This window comes from Apostichopus japonicus, chromosome 16 (genome assembly GCF_037975245.1).
Source record: "Apostichopus japonicus isolate 1M-3 chromosome 16, ASM3797524v1, whole genome shotgun sequence".
Classification (NCBI taxonomy): Eukaryota; Metazoa; Echinodermata; class Holothuroidea; order Aspidochirotida; family Stichopodidae; genus Apostichopus; species Apostichopus japonicus.
The window spans coordinates 9,608,902-9,623,640 of NC_092576.1; the positions used below are offsets into that span (position 1 = coordinate 9,608,902).

Genomic DNA, 14,739 nt, shown 5'->3' on the forward strand with positions numbered 1-14,739 from the left:
TACAGTACATCGTGCAGTGCACGGTACCAAATTTGCAGTACAGCACTGTACAAGTACAGAACATCGTGCATTGCACGGTACCAGTTTTGCAGTACAGTGCAGTACAGCACTTCAGGTACAGTACAGCATGCAGTGCATGGTACACATTTTGCAGTACAGTGCAGTACAGCACTACAAGTACAGCACAGCGTGCAGTGCACAGTACCAATTTTGCAGTTTAGCGCTGTACAAGTACAGTACAGTACATCGTGCAGTGCACGGTACACATTTTGCAGTACAGTGCAGTACAGCACTACAAATACAGTACATCGTGCAGTGCATGGTACACATTTTGCAGTGCAGTACAGCACTACAAGTACAATACTACGTGCAGTGCATTGTACTATTCACATTTTGCAGTACAGTGCAGTACAGCACTACAAGTACAGTACATCGTGCAGTGCACGGTACCAAATTTGCAATATAGCACTGTACAAGTACAGAACATCGTGCAGTGCACGGTACCAGTTTTGCAGTACAGTGCAGTACAGCACTTCAAGTACAGTACAGCATGCAGTGCATGGTACACATTTTGCAGTACAGTGCAGTACAGCACTACAAGTACAGCACAGCGTGCAGTGCACAGTACCAATTTTGCAGTTCAGCGCTGTACAAGTACAGTACAGTACATCGTGCAGTGCACGGTACACATTTTGCAGTACTATATTGTACAGGTACAGTACAACAAGTAATAAAGTACAATGATATTTGCAAGAAATGGGATCTGTTCAGAATGAATCCCATTAATCTTTTACTGTGCTGTCAGGACAGGGCAAGTTTGAAAGTGCCATCTTGGGCAAAGAAATCTGACATTTTCCCATCTATGGTGGGAGTGAGGTCATTGGTGATAACTCCTGTCTGGAGGTCCATGAACATTTCTTAAATGTCGTCCTTAGGGGTCCGTGAATGGACATACACAAGGTTGAGAAGATACTGCAAGCTCAAAACAGTTCTCTTCTGATGTATAATGTTTGGATATTACTGTTAAAAGAAGAAAACTAGAATAGCCATATCTAGTTTTCATAGGAACGAGTTTCAACATAGCTTCTCAGAAAAAAAAGAGGGGGAATGGGGGGGGGGGGGGTCGGAGGGGAAGAGAAGAGAATAAAGCTATCAACATAGGTATTTCATTCACTCATCTTAGAAACCTTTTCACAGCCATTATTGTCATCAATGCCGTTTGCATGCAAGCCTCCCCGTATCAAAATCCTGTCGTGTTAGGCATTGGCCATTTGCAGGAACTGTGAGGGTTTCCTGTTACTATGGAACATGTGTTGAAACGCTTTGTGCCAAACTAAATTTAGCTCCTGCCCTCGGTTTGTCCACATCCCATTGATTACCTCGATTTAAAACTGGTGTGTTGTGTGACAATGTACAGCAGCTCTATATATATATACAGTAGATATGTGATCTGAAAACACTCTGAATGAATTGGGTTGATTGTACTTCAGTTAGGTGACTTGTACATTGTGTTTGGCCGATACAGTTAGGTGTATATATATGTTTTACAACTGAGCTCTGAAGTGCTTAATTTAAATTGTCCTTTTTAAATCCAATCTGTGGTACATACACCCTATTAGATAGAATCTTGGTTATTTGAAAGTGGTTACTCAAGGTTTGCTTTTATGATGTTTCCTTAGTACTTGATTGTTATTAACTAATTTATGATTAATTACATTGGTCAAACATCATTTGTCTATAAATGACCTATACTTTCATACTTTTTGTATTGCTTTTCTTTCCTACCTTAATTTTTTTTTTTTTAATATTCGTATGAGTTTCTTATTTATATTGTTTGAAATTTGGACTAGAATAAACTGAACTGAACATATCGTAAATTGCATCATGAAAATTTGACGAAATCGCAGTTACATCTTAGTTTCTGTGCAGCCATAGATGTTAGATGCCTATCAAAAAACAGTACAAAAATTCCCCCCAAAAAATACAAATAAAGAACAGCAACAAAGAAGTTGAAGTAAAGAAAGAGAAGAAAAAAGAAAAGAAAAAATAATTGTGAGAAAAAACTGGTAGCTTCTAAAAAGCCTACTACTGCACGTTACTTTTAATTCAACCCTGTATTTTAGTTGTATAGCAGTTGCCCTATATGCTTTTCTTGGCAACATTTGGTCAAATCTAGAAGGCAGTCATAGTTATGATCATAAATTGTAATTCATCTTTTATTTTGAGTAATACATTACTTGGTAGAAATTTTGGACTGAACTGGGGAAAAAAGAAAGGAAAAAACAAATTCAGCTTGCCATCGCTTAATGTTATCTATATACAGAGTACAGTATATATTGTACCATATGACAGTGTAAAGTACTGTACATACAGTACAGTAGCTGCTCCCTTCTTCATGATGTGAGATAATCTTATACATTTCAAGGCCACATGCTTGTATGTACAGCATATAACACATGATATACACAGTATATATATATATGGCATCTTGATTCACTGTACATGTTTCATTGCATGCCCTGCTACTGATCGGGTCTTACAATGCACATCGCATACCCACACAATTATTTGTTTGCTAATTTCCCTTGTATAATTTCAATTTTTATATATTTTTTTTCTTTACTTCTTTTTTATATTATATTTTTGATTCATGTGTATTCATTTTATTCGCAGCACAGCTCACATTTTTTTTTATTGTGTGTATGCTCATCTTACATACTGTACATGTTCTATGTATATATACATGTACAGTTTCACATGCTCTCGGTATTACATACACTGCGAACTAACTGAGAGCAGTCCTAGCAACCCCACCATGCTTCACTATGCTGCACTGTACTACAGTACTTGCCATCTTGTTCATTAGTCTCATATATGTAGTAAAGAGTAGTTTAGACCTGGATTCCTAGGTCAGTCCCTCGTTTTCTTTCGTTTTTATCATTTTTTTTTTTTTTTTTTTTTACTCAAATATCTGGGCCTTTAATTAACTATTCGTCATCTGGCTTTCTCAGATCTACAATACAAATCTTTGTAATGTGAGTGGAAGCTATAATACTCAGCTAAGCTGTGGATGAAAGGATTCTAGCATCGAAGAAAAAGACAAAAAATCCATAATGTACGTGAAATGGAAGGTGACAATGGAAAGGATTTCTTCCCCATTTTTTCCTTTGGCCAAAAAAAAAAAAAGTAAAGGAAAAAAAAATGGGGAGACCTAGGGAAAGTTATTTAACGGCATATTTTAGGACAATGGGAAGGGATTATGTGAAACATGTGGTAATCTGTTAGGTCATTGCTTGGATTAATAGTAAGGCTTTGTTCAGTTAATCCTCTAAATCCCAATACACAGTGCTATGCATTCAATAGAGTTATCAGTCGATAGGGTATTCAAGGTGTCATTTGTACAGCACAGGAGGTCGAGCTTTATACTCTGTATGTGGTGGGGGGGGGGGGAAGGGAAGGAGGGTGAGAGGTTCCTCATGGGAGCGAGCCTGATTCTTTAATACTCTCCGGAACGATCTAAAATGAAATGTCTTGTATCGGTTTGGTGTCTTTTTTAATATCAGCCAGAAGAATATTACTTTTTTATGATTTTACGAGGCCATGCAAGTCACATGGTGCCTTAGTGAGGAGCCGATTGGATTACTACAGTACAACTGTATGTACACTTAAGGTCAGGTGGCAAATGCAATTTTTACCAGACAAGTTTGAGCTCATTTGGATTTTTTATTTGTTTGGAAAGACCATTTCTGATAAGAAAACTATGGATATCTGCAAAATCAGCCAGGGCTCGAAACTCACATCATCCCAGATGATAGGCTTTTCATTGCTTCTAATGCCATAGCCTTTATTCTAGGTTAATTTCTCTCGAACATAGCACTGCTTTAGTCTGTGAACACTGAAAGTTATTGAAAAACGAAATTGGAAAAAAACTCTGAAAGAGGTTGGATCGGCTGAAGCATTATCTGGTAACTTACAAATTATTACAACTAAAAGAAATTGATGGTAAAATGCTCAGTAATTGTTTATGTGACTGTTGACATATTGTTTTTACATTACAGTACAGTAATGTTTACAGTACAGTACAGTAATTTTTGCTGTACAGTGTTTTCACATTACAGTACAGTGTTTTTACAGTACAGTATCTAGTACTGCTCAAGCTGCATTTTGAGTTGAGTTAAAACCACAATGTGTTGGTTTTCAAATAGCTTACAGTAGGATATATGTACAGTATGTAATCTCTCTTACCTAACTGTGCAAACCGAAATTGTACCAGGAACGATAATAGTACAGGTGAAGACTTCAAGGCTTGAAACCCAACCCCCCCTGTCCCCCACCCCCCTGTCTCCCACCCAAAATTTTTTGAGATACTGTTCATTGTTCCAGTCCTAGAATTTCACAATTTTAACTACTTGCTAAAAATGAAAACTTGGTTTATACTTAATCTTCTGGCTAAAATCATTTAAAAAACAAACAAATTTTGACTGTAATTTTCCTGTCAACACGAACAAAACAATTACTGTACAGGCTTTGAGAGCAGGTTGCAGCTCAATAATATTTGCTGATAATGATGAAAATGAACACAGCCAGGGTAATGTCATGTACAGCAATCCCACTGATTTTTGTGACTGGCGATTAATTGTTAACGGAGTAATTACCATGTGTTTAAGTTATTAATCGATGTGTATTTGGCGGGGAAATAATTGTCAGCTGTAGTGTCTCTTGTTTTTTGACTGCCGACAAATAGCAAAATCCACTGGCTCTCAGCCAGTAAAATACTGTAGCCTGGATTTTGAAGCCTGGATTTTCTGGTTAACTAGTTAATATCTTGTATACATGGGACAGCTACAATACTACTACTAGCAGGACTTTGTAACCATGTGAATCTCTTAGTCAGAATGAAGGCTAGCCATTTCTACATGTCCATATACAGTACTGTAGTATTACACACATGTGACTTGTTGAGATACATGTACTAACACCAGCACAAAGTGCAACCCAGATCTGCATTTGCCAGGTTAAATAACAACATTTTTCCAAGGTTTATACGTATCCAAATCGAAAGTGCTGCAATGTATAAAATGGCACTTTCCAAAAGAAATGGGGATGGAAGAAGTTTTATGTGTACACTTTAAAGTGTTTTAATTTAGGACAACATAGACAACACACACAAACATGTACATAAACACAAAGGTGGGTTTAAATTGGAATGAATATGCATACAGTATATGTCCGTGTCACATGATGTCACTTGATGATGAAGATACTGTATCAGATAGCCTTAGTATTTGTTCACTTATCATATTTGAGTTACTCATGCTATTGTACATTGTACATGTCCGTTATCATATCCATCACTAGCACTATGCTAGGCAACATTGGCCAGTGTGGTGTACACACACACTGTAGATGGAAAACATACAATGGTTTAATATAGACTATTATTATAGTGTTCAGACTTTGTGTAGCAATTTTGAAGTACTATGGTTTCTGTGCACAGAACTGCTGTGTTTATTTTTGCATATATGTACAGTATATAGTGCAATTTGCTCAGATTATTGGATAGCATTTTGCAGTGGGATACTGCATAAATCATGCCCTGATGATTGCATAGATCTAGTAATCTCACCATTTTAGCATGCATTCTACTGTACATTAGAATTTTATGATAACAATAGATTAAATGCCTTGTCCTTCCAACATTAAAAATGATAATGAGTAACATTTGGCTGCCAATCTATACATGTTAGAGTAATCAAGACTTGTGGCATAGATCTCCAAAATGATATTAGATATTCCTTAGCTGTTTAGGGAAGTCGTTGATCAGTGCAGTGTATCTCTCTATCGTGTTGACCAGGGATGATCGGTTGGGACCTGACTGTGTAGCCTTTGCAGCAATCGTTCTCTGTTGTGATTTGTTTGGGTTTCATCTCTGGAAATAACCAGATGATGAGAGGAAATTGAATATAACAGGTTTGTTTTTTCGTGTGGTGCAATGAATACATAATAAATGTATTATCATCATATCCCGACTGTCTTTACACGTGATACATTTTGCAAACCAGAGCTCAAAAAAAGTTTGGCGCTTTTTGAGCCAGAGAGATGGTTAGCAGCAATGAGAAAAGTCACAGTTGGAATCAAGTCTGGCGATTAAAATTAGGCCAAGACAGGGGTTGTGAGCAATCCCATGAATTTTCCAGCCATTATACTGTAGTGAAATTGTGGCATACTGAAACCCTCTGTAAACAACGACAGCAAATGTCTTTCAGAGCTCACAAATACTGGCCAATTAAATGCAATGAGTACAAACCCATGCCATAATTTTGAAAATAACACAGCATCATCATCATCATTCATAAATGGTTTGACCACCTTATTTTCTTCAAAGTCCCGTACAGCTCATCTATCTGATGAGAATTTTTTTCTTTCTCGTCTGTTTGTCCGTGCGTTACATCTCATGAGATGTCAGTCTGTCCGTACTGTCTGTACAACCATGGAGCTATAAACAGTTTATAGCTCCATGGTACAACTGATCAATGAGAATTACTTTCCTTTTTGCCGTACGATATATTTTGGCAAATACCTGGCTCTAGACCAGTTTGAAGTGGCTTAAGAAATGCCCATGATGATGTAAAGGTTCTTGGAAGCTGCTTCTGGTTCACAATGAGGAAACCTTGAAATGTGTAAGCTCTGCTGCATTGAGTACTTTTGGCTATATAGATAGAGAGAGAGAGAGAGCGCCAGGCTTACAGTACAGTGTAGCTATCTCTCATCTGAAAATAAGTTTTGTTTACAAACCTCGATGCCAAACAACTTGGCATGGAGTACCACATCTTCAGGGTAATAAAGTCATGTGGTACAAGACAAATATATACTCTGACTGAGTTTTTTCAACTTTGAACACTTTAAATACATACTGTACATTAAGCACATGTACATGCATACATGTATACATATTTACCATATGAATTTGTCAGAATTTAGCACTGACTGTTCCATACATGTACTGTAGTACAGTTTGCCCATGAACAATAGCAGTGTTTCATTTTTTTTATTGTTTTTATATTTTTTTAAAAGAATTCTCTGTATCCATTTTGAAGATAACCGTCTTTCTTTGTTTTACTGATTTGATCAACATTCCATTCCCTTGACACATCAGTTCGTGTAGAATCGGGGGATGTAAACATCGCCCGCATTTAAGATGAACAAATAACAAACATGGCAGTTTTCTCACAAATAAATCTGGTACAATTACTCTGTTATCCCTTAAAGGTTAGGAGGACATTTACAGTACTACACAAACTGTAGTTAACATTCCATTCAGTTTTTGTTTGTTTACACCTGTTGCTATGTATTATGTATGCAGTACAGTAGGCTATTGAAACATTTCAGGGTAACAAAGTCCTTAAATAAATGTCTCTCTTTGGTATCATTTTATATCTGCAGTAGGTACAGTACTGTTCTGTACAAGTGTAGGAACTATATATGTGATGATATCAGTGACATTCACATTTTGTGTACTGTGGCTACACATGTGGAGGTTTCTGAAAAAATTGGGGTTTCCATAAAATACTGAAAATCCTATAGTTCAGCATGTGCAAATTTGAAATGTGAAATTTTGCATAGCATTTCCGCATAGCATTCCTCCCATTTGGCATAGCATTCCCCCATTTTGCATAGCATTCCCCCCATTTTACATAGCATTCCCCCATTTTACAAAGCATTCTCCCATTTTACATAGCATTCCCCATTTTACAAAGCATCCCCCATTTTGCATAGGATTCCCCATTTTACAAAGCATTCCCCCATTTTACATATTCCTCCATTTTACATAGTATTCCTCCATTTTACATAGTATTCCCCCAAATTAGCACTCTCCCATTTTACATAGTATTCCTCCATTTTACATTGCATGTTACCCATTTTTGCATTGCAGTAGGAGATGAAATTAATCCCTTTGATATTCTGTACCTTAACTTACCTTAACTAGTATGTTAATGTTTGAGATTAAGACTAGCCTCGTGTTTCATTCGAAGCAACAGTCTGAGGTGTCCCGAAACTGATTTATATCTGTCATTATGAAGAATTCAAATACGTAGGCAAATTGGCACCATTGATAGGATCAAATTAACCCCAGTTTATTAGTACAGTCCTCAGTTACTGTATACTCAGTTATTGCTGCTATGTAAAAGTATCTTCAATTCTATGTCAAAAATTGTTGCGTTTGTCAAGTTTTGTGGATCTTTACCGTAAGCTTCAAGTGATGCACTTTAATTTGTTTTGGTTTGAGAAATGACCCTAGCAGATTATTCTAGCAGGTTCATCAATTGAAGTGACTGAATTATTAAGTCTAATACATGGGCAATCAAGTCAGTTCCTCATATGCAAAGCAATACCACTCAGGGAAAGGTCATGAATTTGTTGTCCTTACATGACATGTTTACTACTGTACATATGTACAGAGTACCCATTTGCTCTGTTGTCATTTTGTTTTTGTGGGTGGGTGGGGGGATGATGGTGGGATGGTTAGAATTTACAAAACAGAGGATTAATATCAACATTTGGGCCTGCACTGAGGAGCCAACTTCATCAACTTCTAAAGCCTAAAATGAGCATTGCAGACATTTACTGACATAGCATATTTTAAAGTTGAATCTGTTACCAACTGCTTTTGGTTTACCGAAAGGGAAACTATGGAGTTAAAGTCACTGTTACCGACCTTGTAAACTTGGACCACGGATTGCAAAGTCTGCAATGACTATAAAGCGGATTAGCAAAGTAGGTAGTTACTATTACAGTCCAAAGTTTTGATGTTTAAAGGACTACAAAATTAAGGAAGATGGTGGACGTCCTTCATAATTTCTTCAAAAACTCAGCGATATTTTTCTAGGGATGCACCGGATATCCGGTCCGGCCGGACTATCCGGCCGGATAGTGAGCAATTATCCGGTTCCGGCCGGATATTTTTCAAAATCTAGCCGGATCTTTTTCAAAATCGGGCCGGATCTTTTTCAAAATCTGGCCTGAATTATTCCTTAAAAAGGTGTTGGTATTAACTTAAATCAATGTAAACTATTTCCAAAAATTAATAAAAACATTCAAAAAGTAAGGAAAAATTAGGTTTAACATGTTTAATTTAATTTTCTCAATGGTCTAACCCACTGTTTCTAAAGATCAACCAAAATAATACAACTACTGTAATAATATGAAGCTATATCTACTTCTTATTAATGATTTTCTTTTGTGTAATGAAAAAATCCGGTTCCGTCCGGATTTTATCCGGCCGGATTTCATGTACTATCCGGCAAAATCCGGTACATCCCTATATTTTTCCAAACATGTATTTCTTCTGTTGTGATGACAGTTAAAACATTCCTTTCAACTTATTCACAGGTGTGACAGACGAATTGTGGGCCGACACCGATCCAAATAAAAACAGGAGAAAAATACACCAATCGGAACGTGAAAGCCCCTTTAAGCTACCACCGTCTGACAGATTCCGGTTTCAAAATGGGTGAAATTTGGACGGTTACTACATAAGTGGGGCCTACGAACCTTTTTTTCGGTATCTTTCCCGACCGGTGCTTGGTAACCAGGTCCATCCCTCTGTCAACGGAGTGTCGCGGAAGGTGTTATAGTCAAGCTGCACCCTAAGCGTGGCAGTGGAATTCTTGAAAAGCTGATGTTGTGATTCAAAGCATCAGTGTTTTGTAGATTAGAGGACTATTCATTCATTCAGGTGTGCTAATCTCCGATCTTGACTTTAAATCTATTCTCTCAGTCGAGCCGCTTCTCTGCCGACCATTCTGACGAGGACCGTAAGTGCTGTGGATTTAAGAAGTTTAAAGAGAACAATGTGTAAGCATTTTTAAAGTGCAGATTAACACTATAAGACACGACATAAAAAGTTCATCATTTATCGACTTGAATTTCCTAACAGGATCGAGAGAGAGAACTTTCCAAACTTTTGCTTTTAACTTGCCAATAAAACAATAAAAACAAACAGTAAAGACAGTAAAAATAAGCCAGTTTCAGTATGAGTGCACATCAAGAATTAGATGGGAAGGGTAAAGGCAGAGACAGGGGGTGTTCGACACCCACCCCGGAAGGGGGCAAGAAATCAGTCACCGTGAGGATATCTGAGAAAGATATCAAAAACACAAGGCCAGAGAAGAGGAAGAAGAAGACCGCAGATGTTGTAAGTTTCAAAATTTCCTTTTTACTTTGTTTATTTTTTCGCTATTTTCTGTTTCTCTTCAAACAAAAATTTTAAATTAAATTATTTTCAAATAAAATATTTCAACTAGTCGCATTTTGTAATGGAAACCTTTACTGTGAAATATATTATTTAAGAGATGAGAAAATTAAAGGTAATTTCAGTTGATCCAAGGGAGATTCTTGCGGCCTATCCAATGGTAAAATTATAGCGACTGTGTGTGTTTGATCAACAACTGTTCCTCCCCCCCCCCCCCCAACTAATCTGGGTACTGCCTTGCCGAATCTGGGCACCGCCTTGATCAACTTCGGTACCACCTTGATCAACCTTGGCACCGCCTTTTATTTTCTTATCAATTATGAAATGAGGTTTTGTCAACAAGTAATTAAACGAATCCTTTCCTTTTCTGAAAATTTTCATCACCCAAGGTGTTAGTGAAGGTCAAAGGTCAGCAGTGCTCCAAATTTGAAAATGTTAACCCTTGATGATATCTCATGATACTAAATTTGCACAATTCCCACAATATGTGGGGATGACTCATGAGTGCAAAAGTTGTGTTAGTGGAAGGTCAAAGGTCACTTGAAGTCCACAAGAAGTTTGAACCCTGTACTTGCGGTATTGCTATAAAGAAAGTTCAGGTACTGTTTATTTTGTTCACAGTAGAATGAAACTAAAACATGGAAATTAAAACCATTTAACACAGTTTTGGATTTCTGTTTTCTCTATTTCTCTTTTTTTTGTTTTTTAGGATATTAGTAAGGAATTTTCAAAATGCAAAGAGAGAGGGGACAAACGATTGGATCTGAGCAAGCATGCAGTAAGTAGTCATTCAAATCAAAGTACCACTTATAAGCTACCTCCCCACCCCCCCCCCCTCCCCTCCACCCATGCCATTTCACTTTAATAGATAAAGTATCCCTAAGCTGCACCTTAAAAGTTTAAAAGCAATATCGGAAGTTTACCATTGTGTAATATGACCGAATGCATTTAGTTACAAAATTCAGAAAGTGCTCCCTATTTGCATTATGGATGTTAGACTGAGCACTACCAGCCCAAATTTTGATGAATGTTTATAAACAAACATATCTCCTCTTTGGTATATGATGGAAGAAAAAAAATATATCAGATTAAAATGATTTGATTTCGTTATCGAAATGACATAATTCCACATCCTCAGTGTCAAAGTCACACGTCAAGAACATGTATACAATAGACGTCGGAGCATTCTGTTTGTCAACTTTTCCTGTCCTAAGTTCCTGGCATCGTATTACAACAAGGTGCTCCAGTGAATAATTTAGGAATATCATTTATCAAAACATATTTGTGGTAGGTGCCCGGAGGAGATTCAAAGGTCATGTGAAAGTCGATAAACATCCATAAAATGGAAGACCCTGTATTCATTTGTAAGTTTTTGCATGATGTTTTTAACTGTAGATTTTAAATGCCAAATTACTAAGATTCTGTATAAAATAAACTACATACCGTATTTTCATATGTCACAATTGCTAGATCTAGCAATTTTGTCAGTTTGCTCGATGTTATAGAGAAAAAACCTTATTTCCTGTTCTGTGAGAATCAAAACCAAATATATTACCGTTCTTTAACTGACTTTTGTTGTCATTCATTTTATTTTTTTTTTTCACAGATAACCACTTTACCAATATCTGTCAAGGATGTAAGTATTGCCTGCCTTGAAGATTATGAAAATTGTTCAAAATTGTAGGAATTCATAGAAAGATGGAAAAAATCTGTACATACTGTAGAAAAATTCTGTACTAATATTTTACTGTGAAGCCCTGGTAATCTGTTCCCCCCCCCCAAAAATAAAATAATGGTAACAGTCCGTGTTGAAAGATTAGCCAACATTTGACCAACACCGACGAAACTCATTCGTTCGTTACGAAGACATTTCACAGTCTCGGTAGTCAGACCCATCTCAATGTCAGGTTATAATTTAGGTCAAAATCTAAAGGTTATTAAAACTAACCAAATTAACCATAACTGAGGGGTATATTGAGCTTGATTCCAATTGAAAGTTTAACAAACTCATGTGTTCCTGTCAACCATATTAGGTTGCACGAAAGAAGAAAAATACATTATGGCCAAAAAAAAAAGAAAAAAAAGAAGTCAAATCTGATTTTTAAATCAGGTTAAATCCGATTTGTTTTAAGAAGAAAGAATTTGTTTGAAAAAAGCCAACCCTGGAAAACTTATGTCTGGGGCAGTTACTGGCGGCATTTAATTGGCAGGCTGATACAGTCTGTTTGCTCGGGACGATTAATATTTACGGACCTGGGAAAAGCAAACAACGGCCGACAGCTGCCGTGGTCTGGATGCGATGTGGTTATTTGGTACAGTAAATTGTTTGAAAGGGAAGAGGGGACATGGTTTAGTTCAGGTTGTAAATGCTGTAAATAATTAAAGCCCCATCATGCATATCATTATACATGCCAGGAACTAAAGCCATTCCTCACTACAACCTTCTACAAACGTTGTTTCTGGTATCATCAAGTACGGTAGTAAATAGTCACACAAACCATGACAGTGTACTTGTCTTTGCAAATTGTTGGTCCGTTGAAGAAGTCCTGTTGTTTTCTTTGTCTATGTAGTAGCCTAATGGCAGAGGCTTGTCTAGGTATTATGGTAGCTTTGATGTGACATGTAGTATAGCTGACTCAAATTGACTATTGGAGCTCTATTTATATTTGTATGTATATTATTGATGGAAGCCTTTAGGAGACACAACTTATTCATTCCTAGCTCGCTACACTGTATCTAGACCTGTATTAGCTGACAACTGATGTCACATTAGTCACTAATGTCGAGATCTCACAACCAACCAGTGGACCTATGTTTATATTTTATGGAAGCTTTAGGGTGACCTCTAATTTATTAATTCCATTCACACACCTGATGGTGAAGCCCGGTGTGTGTTACGGTTGGCTTTGGAATGTTACATTATTTTGCTTCCAGTTTAATTAATTGACAAAGTTCTTTTGTTTATCATTTGCTTATTTACAGTTTTGCTGGTCTAGCTTTTTTTTTACGTTACAGTAGCTTTGGTGTGACATGATTATTTCCTACCAGTATTGGCAACTGTTGCAGCTGGTGGCCTTCTAACATGATTTACATATAGTTATAAACATATAGTTATAAACCCATTATAAACTGGTCTAAGTTTGATATATGTTATGGTGGCTTTGGTGTAGCTTGGTGTATATTACGGTAGCTTTGAAGTGACATACTTATGACTTCTCTTTCAGCTCACTCAACTGGTGGAACTTTATCTATATTGCAATCGACTGACCAACCTTCCAGCAGAAATTGGTCACCTTAGCAACCTAGAAATGCTTGCCCTAAGTGAGAACTCCCTGACAGACCTACCTACGGAATTGGGCCAACTCAAACTGATCAAAGTTCTTGATCTCAGACACAATAAACTAAAGGAGGTGAGATATCACTTAAATAAATAATAATAGCTAATGACTAATAACTAACGAGATAGCTAGATATCTAATTAATAATTAAAACTGGATGATTAAATGTAACAAAACTGTAATAACACTTACTAGAATTACAACTATTCAGCAGATTTGAGAAACTTGAAAGGAATAATAGTAATCGTTTTTTTTTTTCTTTTTTGAATTAGAAATTATATAAACCACTTCTGCTTCGACGAGATCAGAATTTTTCGAGTATTGCAAGTGTTAAATTGAGAATCAAACACCATTTTTTGAAAAGCAAAAAAAAATAATTGGCCACATCATGCATAAAGAGATGAACAAATTTTATTAAAAATGAAGTCATTTTTGCTAGTAGCTGTTCAACATTGGATGTGAAGCAGCTCATGAAACAGAAGACTGTGCATTGTGTTATGCAATAACTGAGAACAATAGCATACAGTGTGTAGGGAATAAGTTTGGTTTTTGTGTAGCAGTTGTTGAGTGCTCTGAATGTTGTCTCATATCAAATACTCTTATATAAAATAATGTCTCATATGTTGCATATAAAATAATGTCTCATATAAAATAATGTCTCATATAAAATACAGTTCCTGCTTTAAAAAAAAAAAAAAACTTATATAAATCTTTACACTTGTACAGCAATTTTTGCCCATTTTTGCAAAGCATATTGATATGTGACAATTAGTTAAATGATTCCCATCTATGTGTAGACATTGGGACATATATACTCGACTCATGCGGAGCAGTGACAATTCTCATAATATATCCATGGAAGGCAATACGTTTCATTTGTTATCTTTCTTAACACTGGTTGAAAAAAAACAAAACATGAAATTTGTGGTCAATCACATGACATATAAGTTACAAACAGTTGCACACCTTCAGACCCTGCTCCTCATCTCCCCTCCTCCCCCACCCCCCAGTTCTCATCAGTCAATCAATAAATCAATTCATTTAGTTATATGGTCAAATATCAAAAGTACAAGCAATATTTCATTGGTGGCTAGATACAAGAATAATTTCTCCAGATGCTTATTGCAATTGTTGCTAAAAGTAAAATAC

General features: G+C 36.5%; 1 protein-coding gene across 1 annotated transcript in view; it reads left to right on the forward strand.

Moving 5' to 3' along the window:
* The window catches only part of LOC139982877 (uncharacterized), a 36,321-nt gene that overhangs the window by 6,200 nt on the left and 15,382 nt on the right, over window positions 1-14,739 (forward strand). The window contains exons 2-5 of the mRNA XM_071996029.1: window positions 9,391-10,195; window positions 10,962-11,030; window positions 11,859-11,888; window positions 13,477-13,662. Coding sequence (XP_071852130.1) covers window positions 10,034-10,195; window positions 10,962-11,030; window positions 11,859-11,888; window positions 13,477-13,662 — 447 coding nt within the window. The 5' untranslated portion in view covers window positions 9,391-10,033. The remainder of the gene's footprint in view (window positions 1-9,390; window positions 10,196-10,961; window positions 11,031-11,858; window positions 11,889-13,476; window positions 13,663-14,739) is intronic.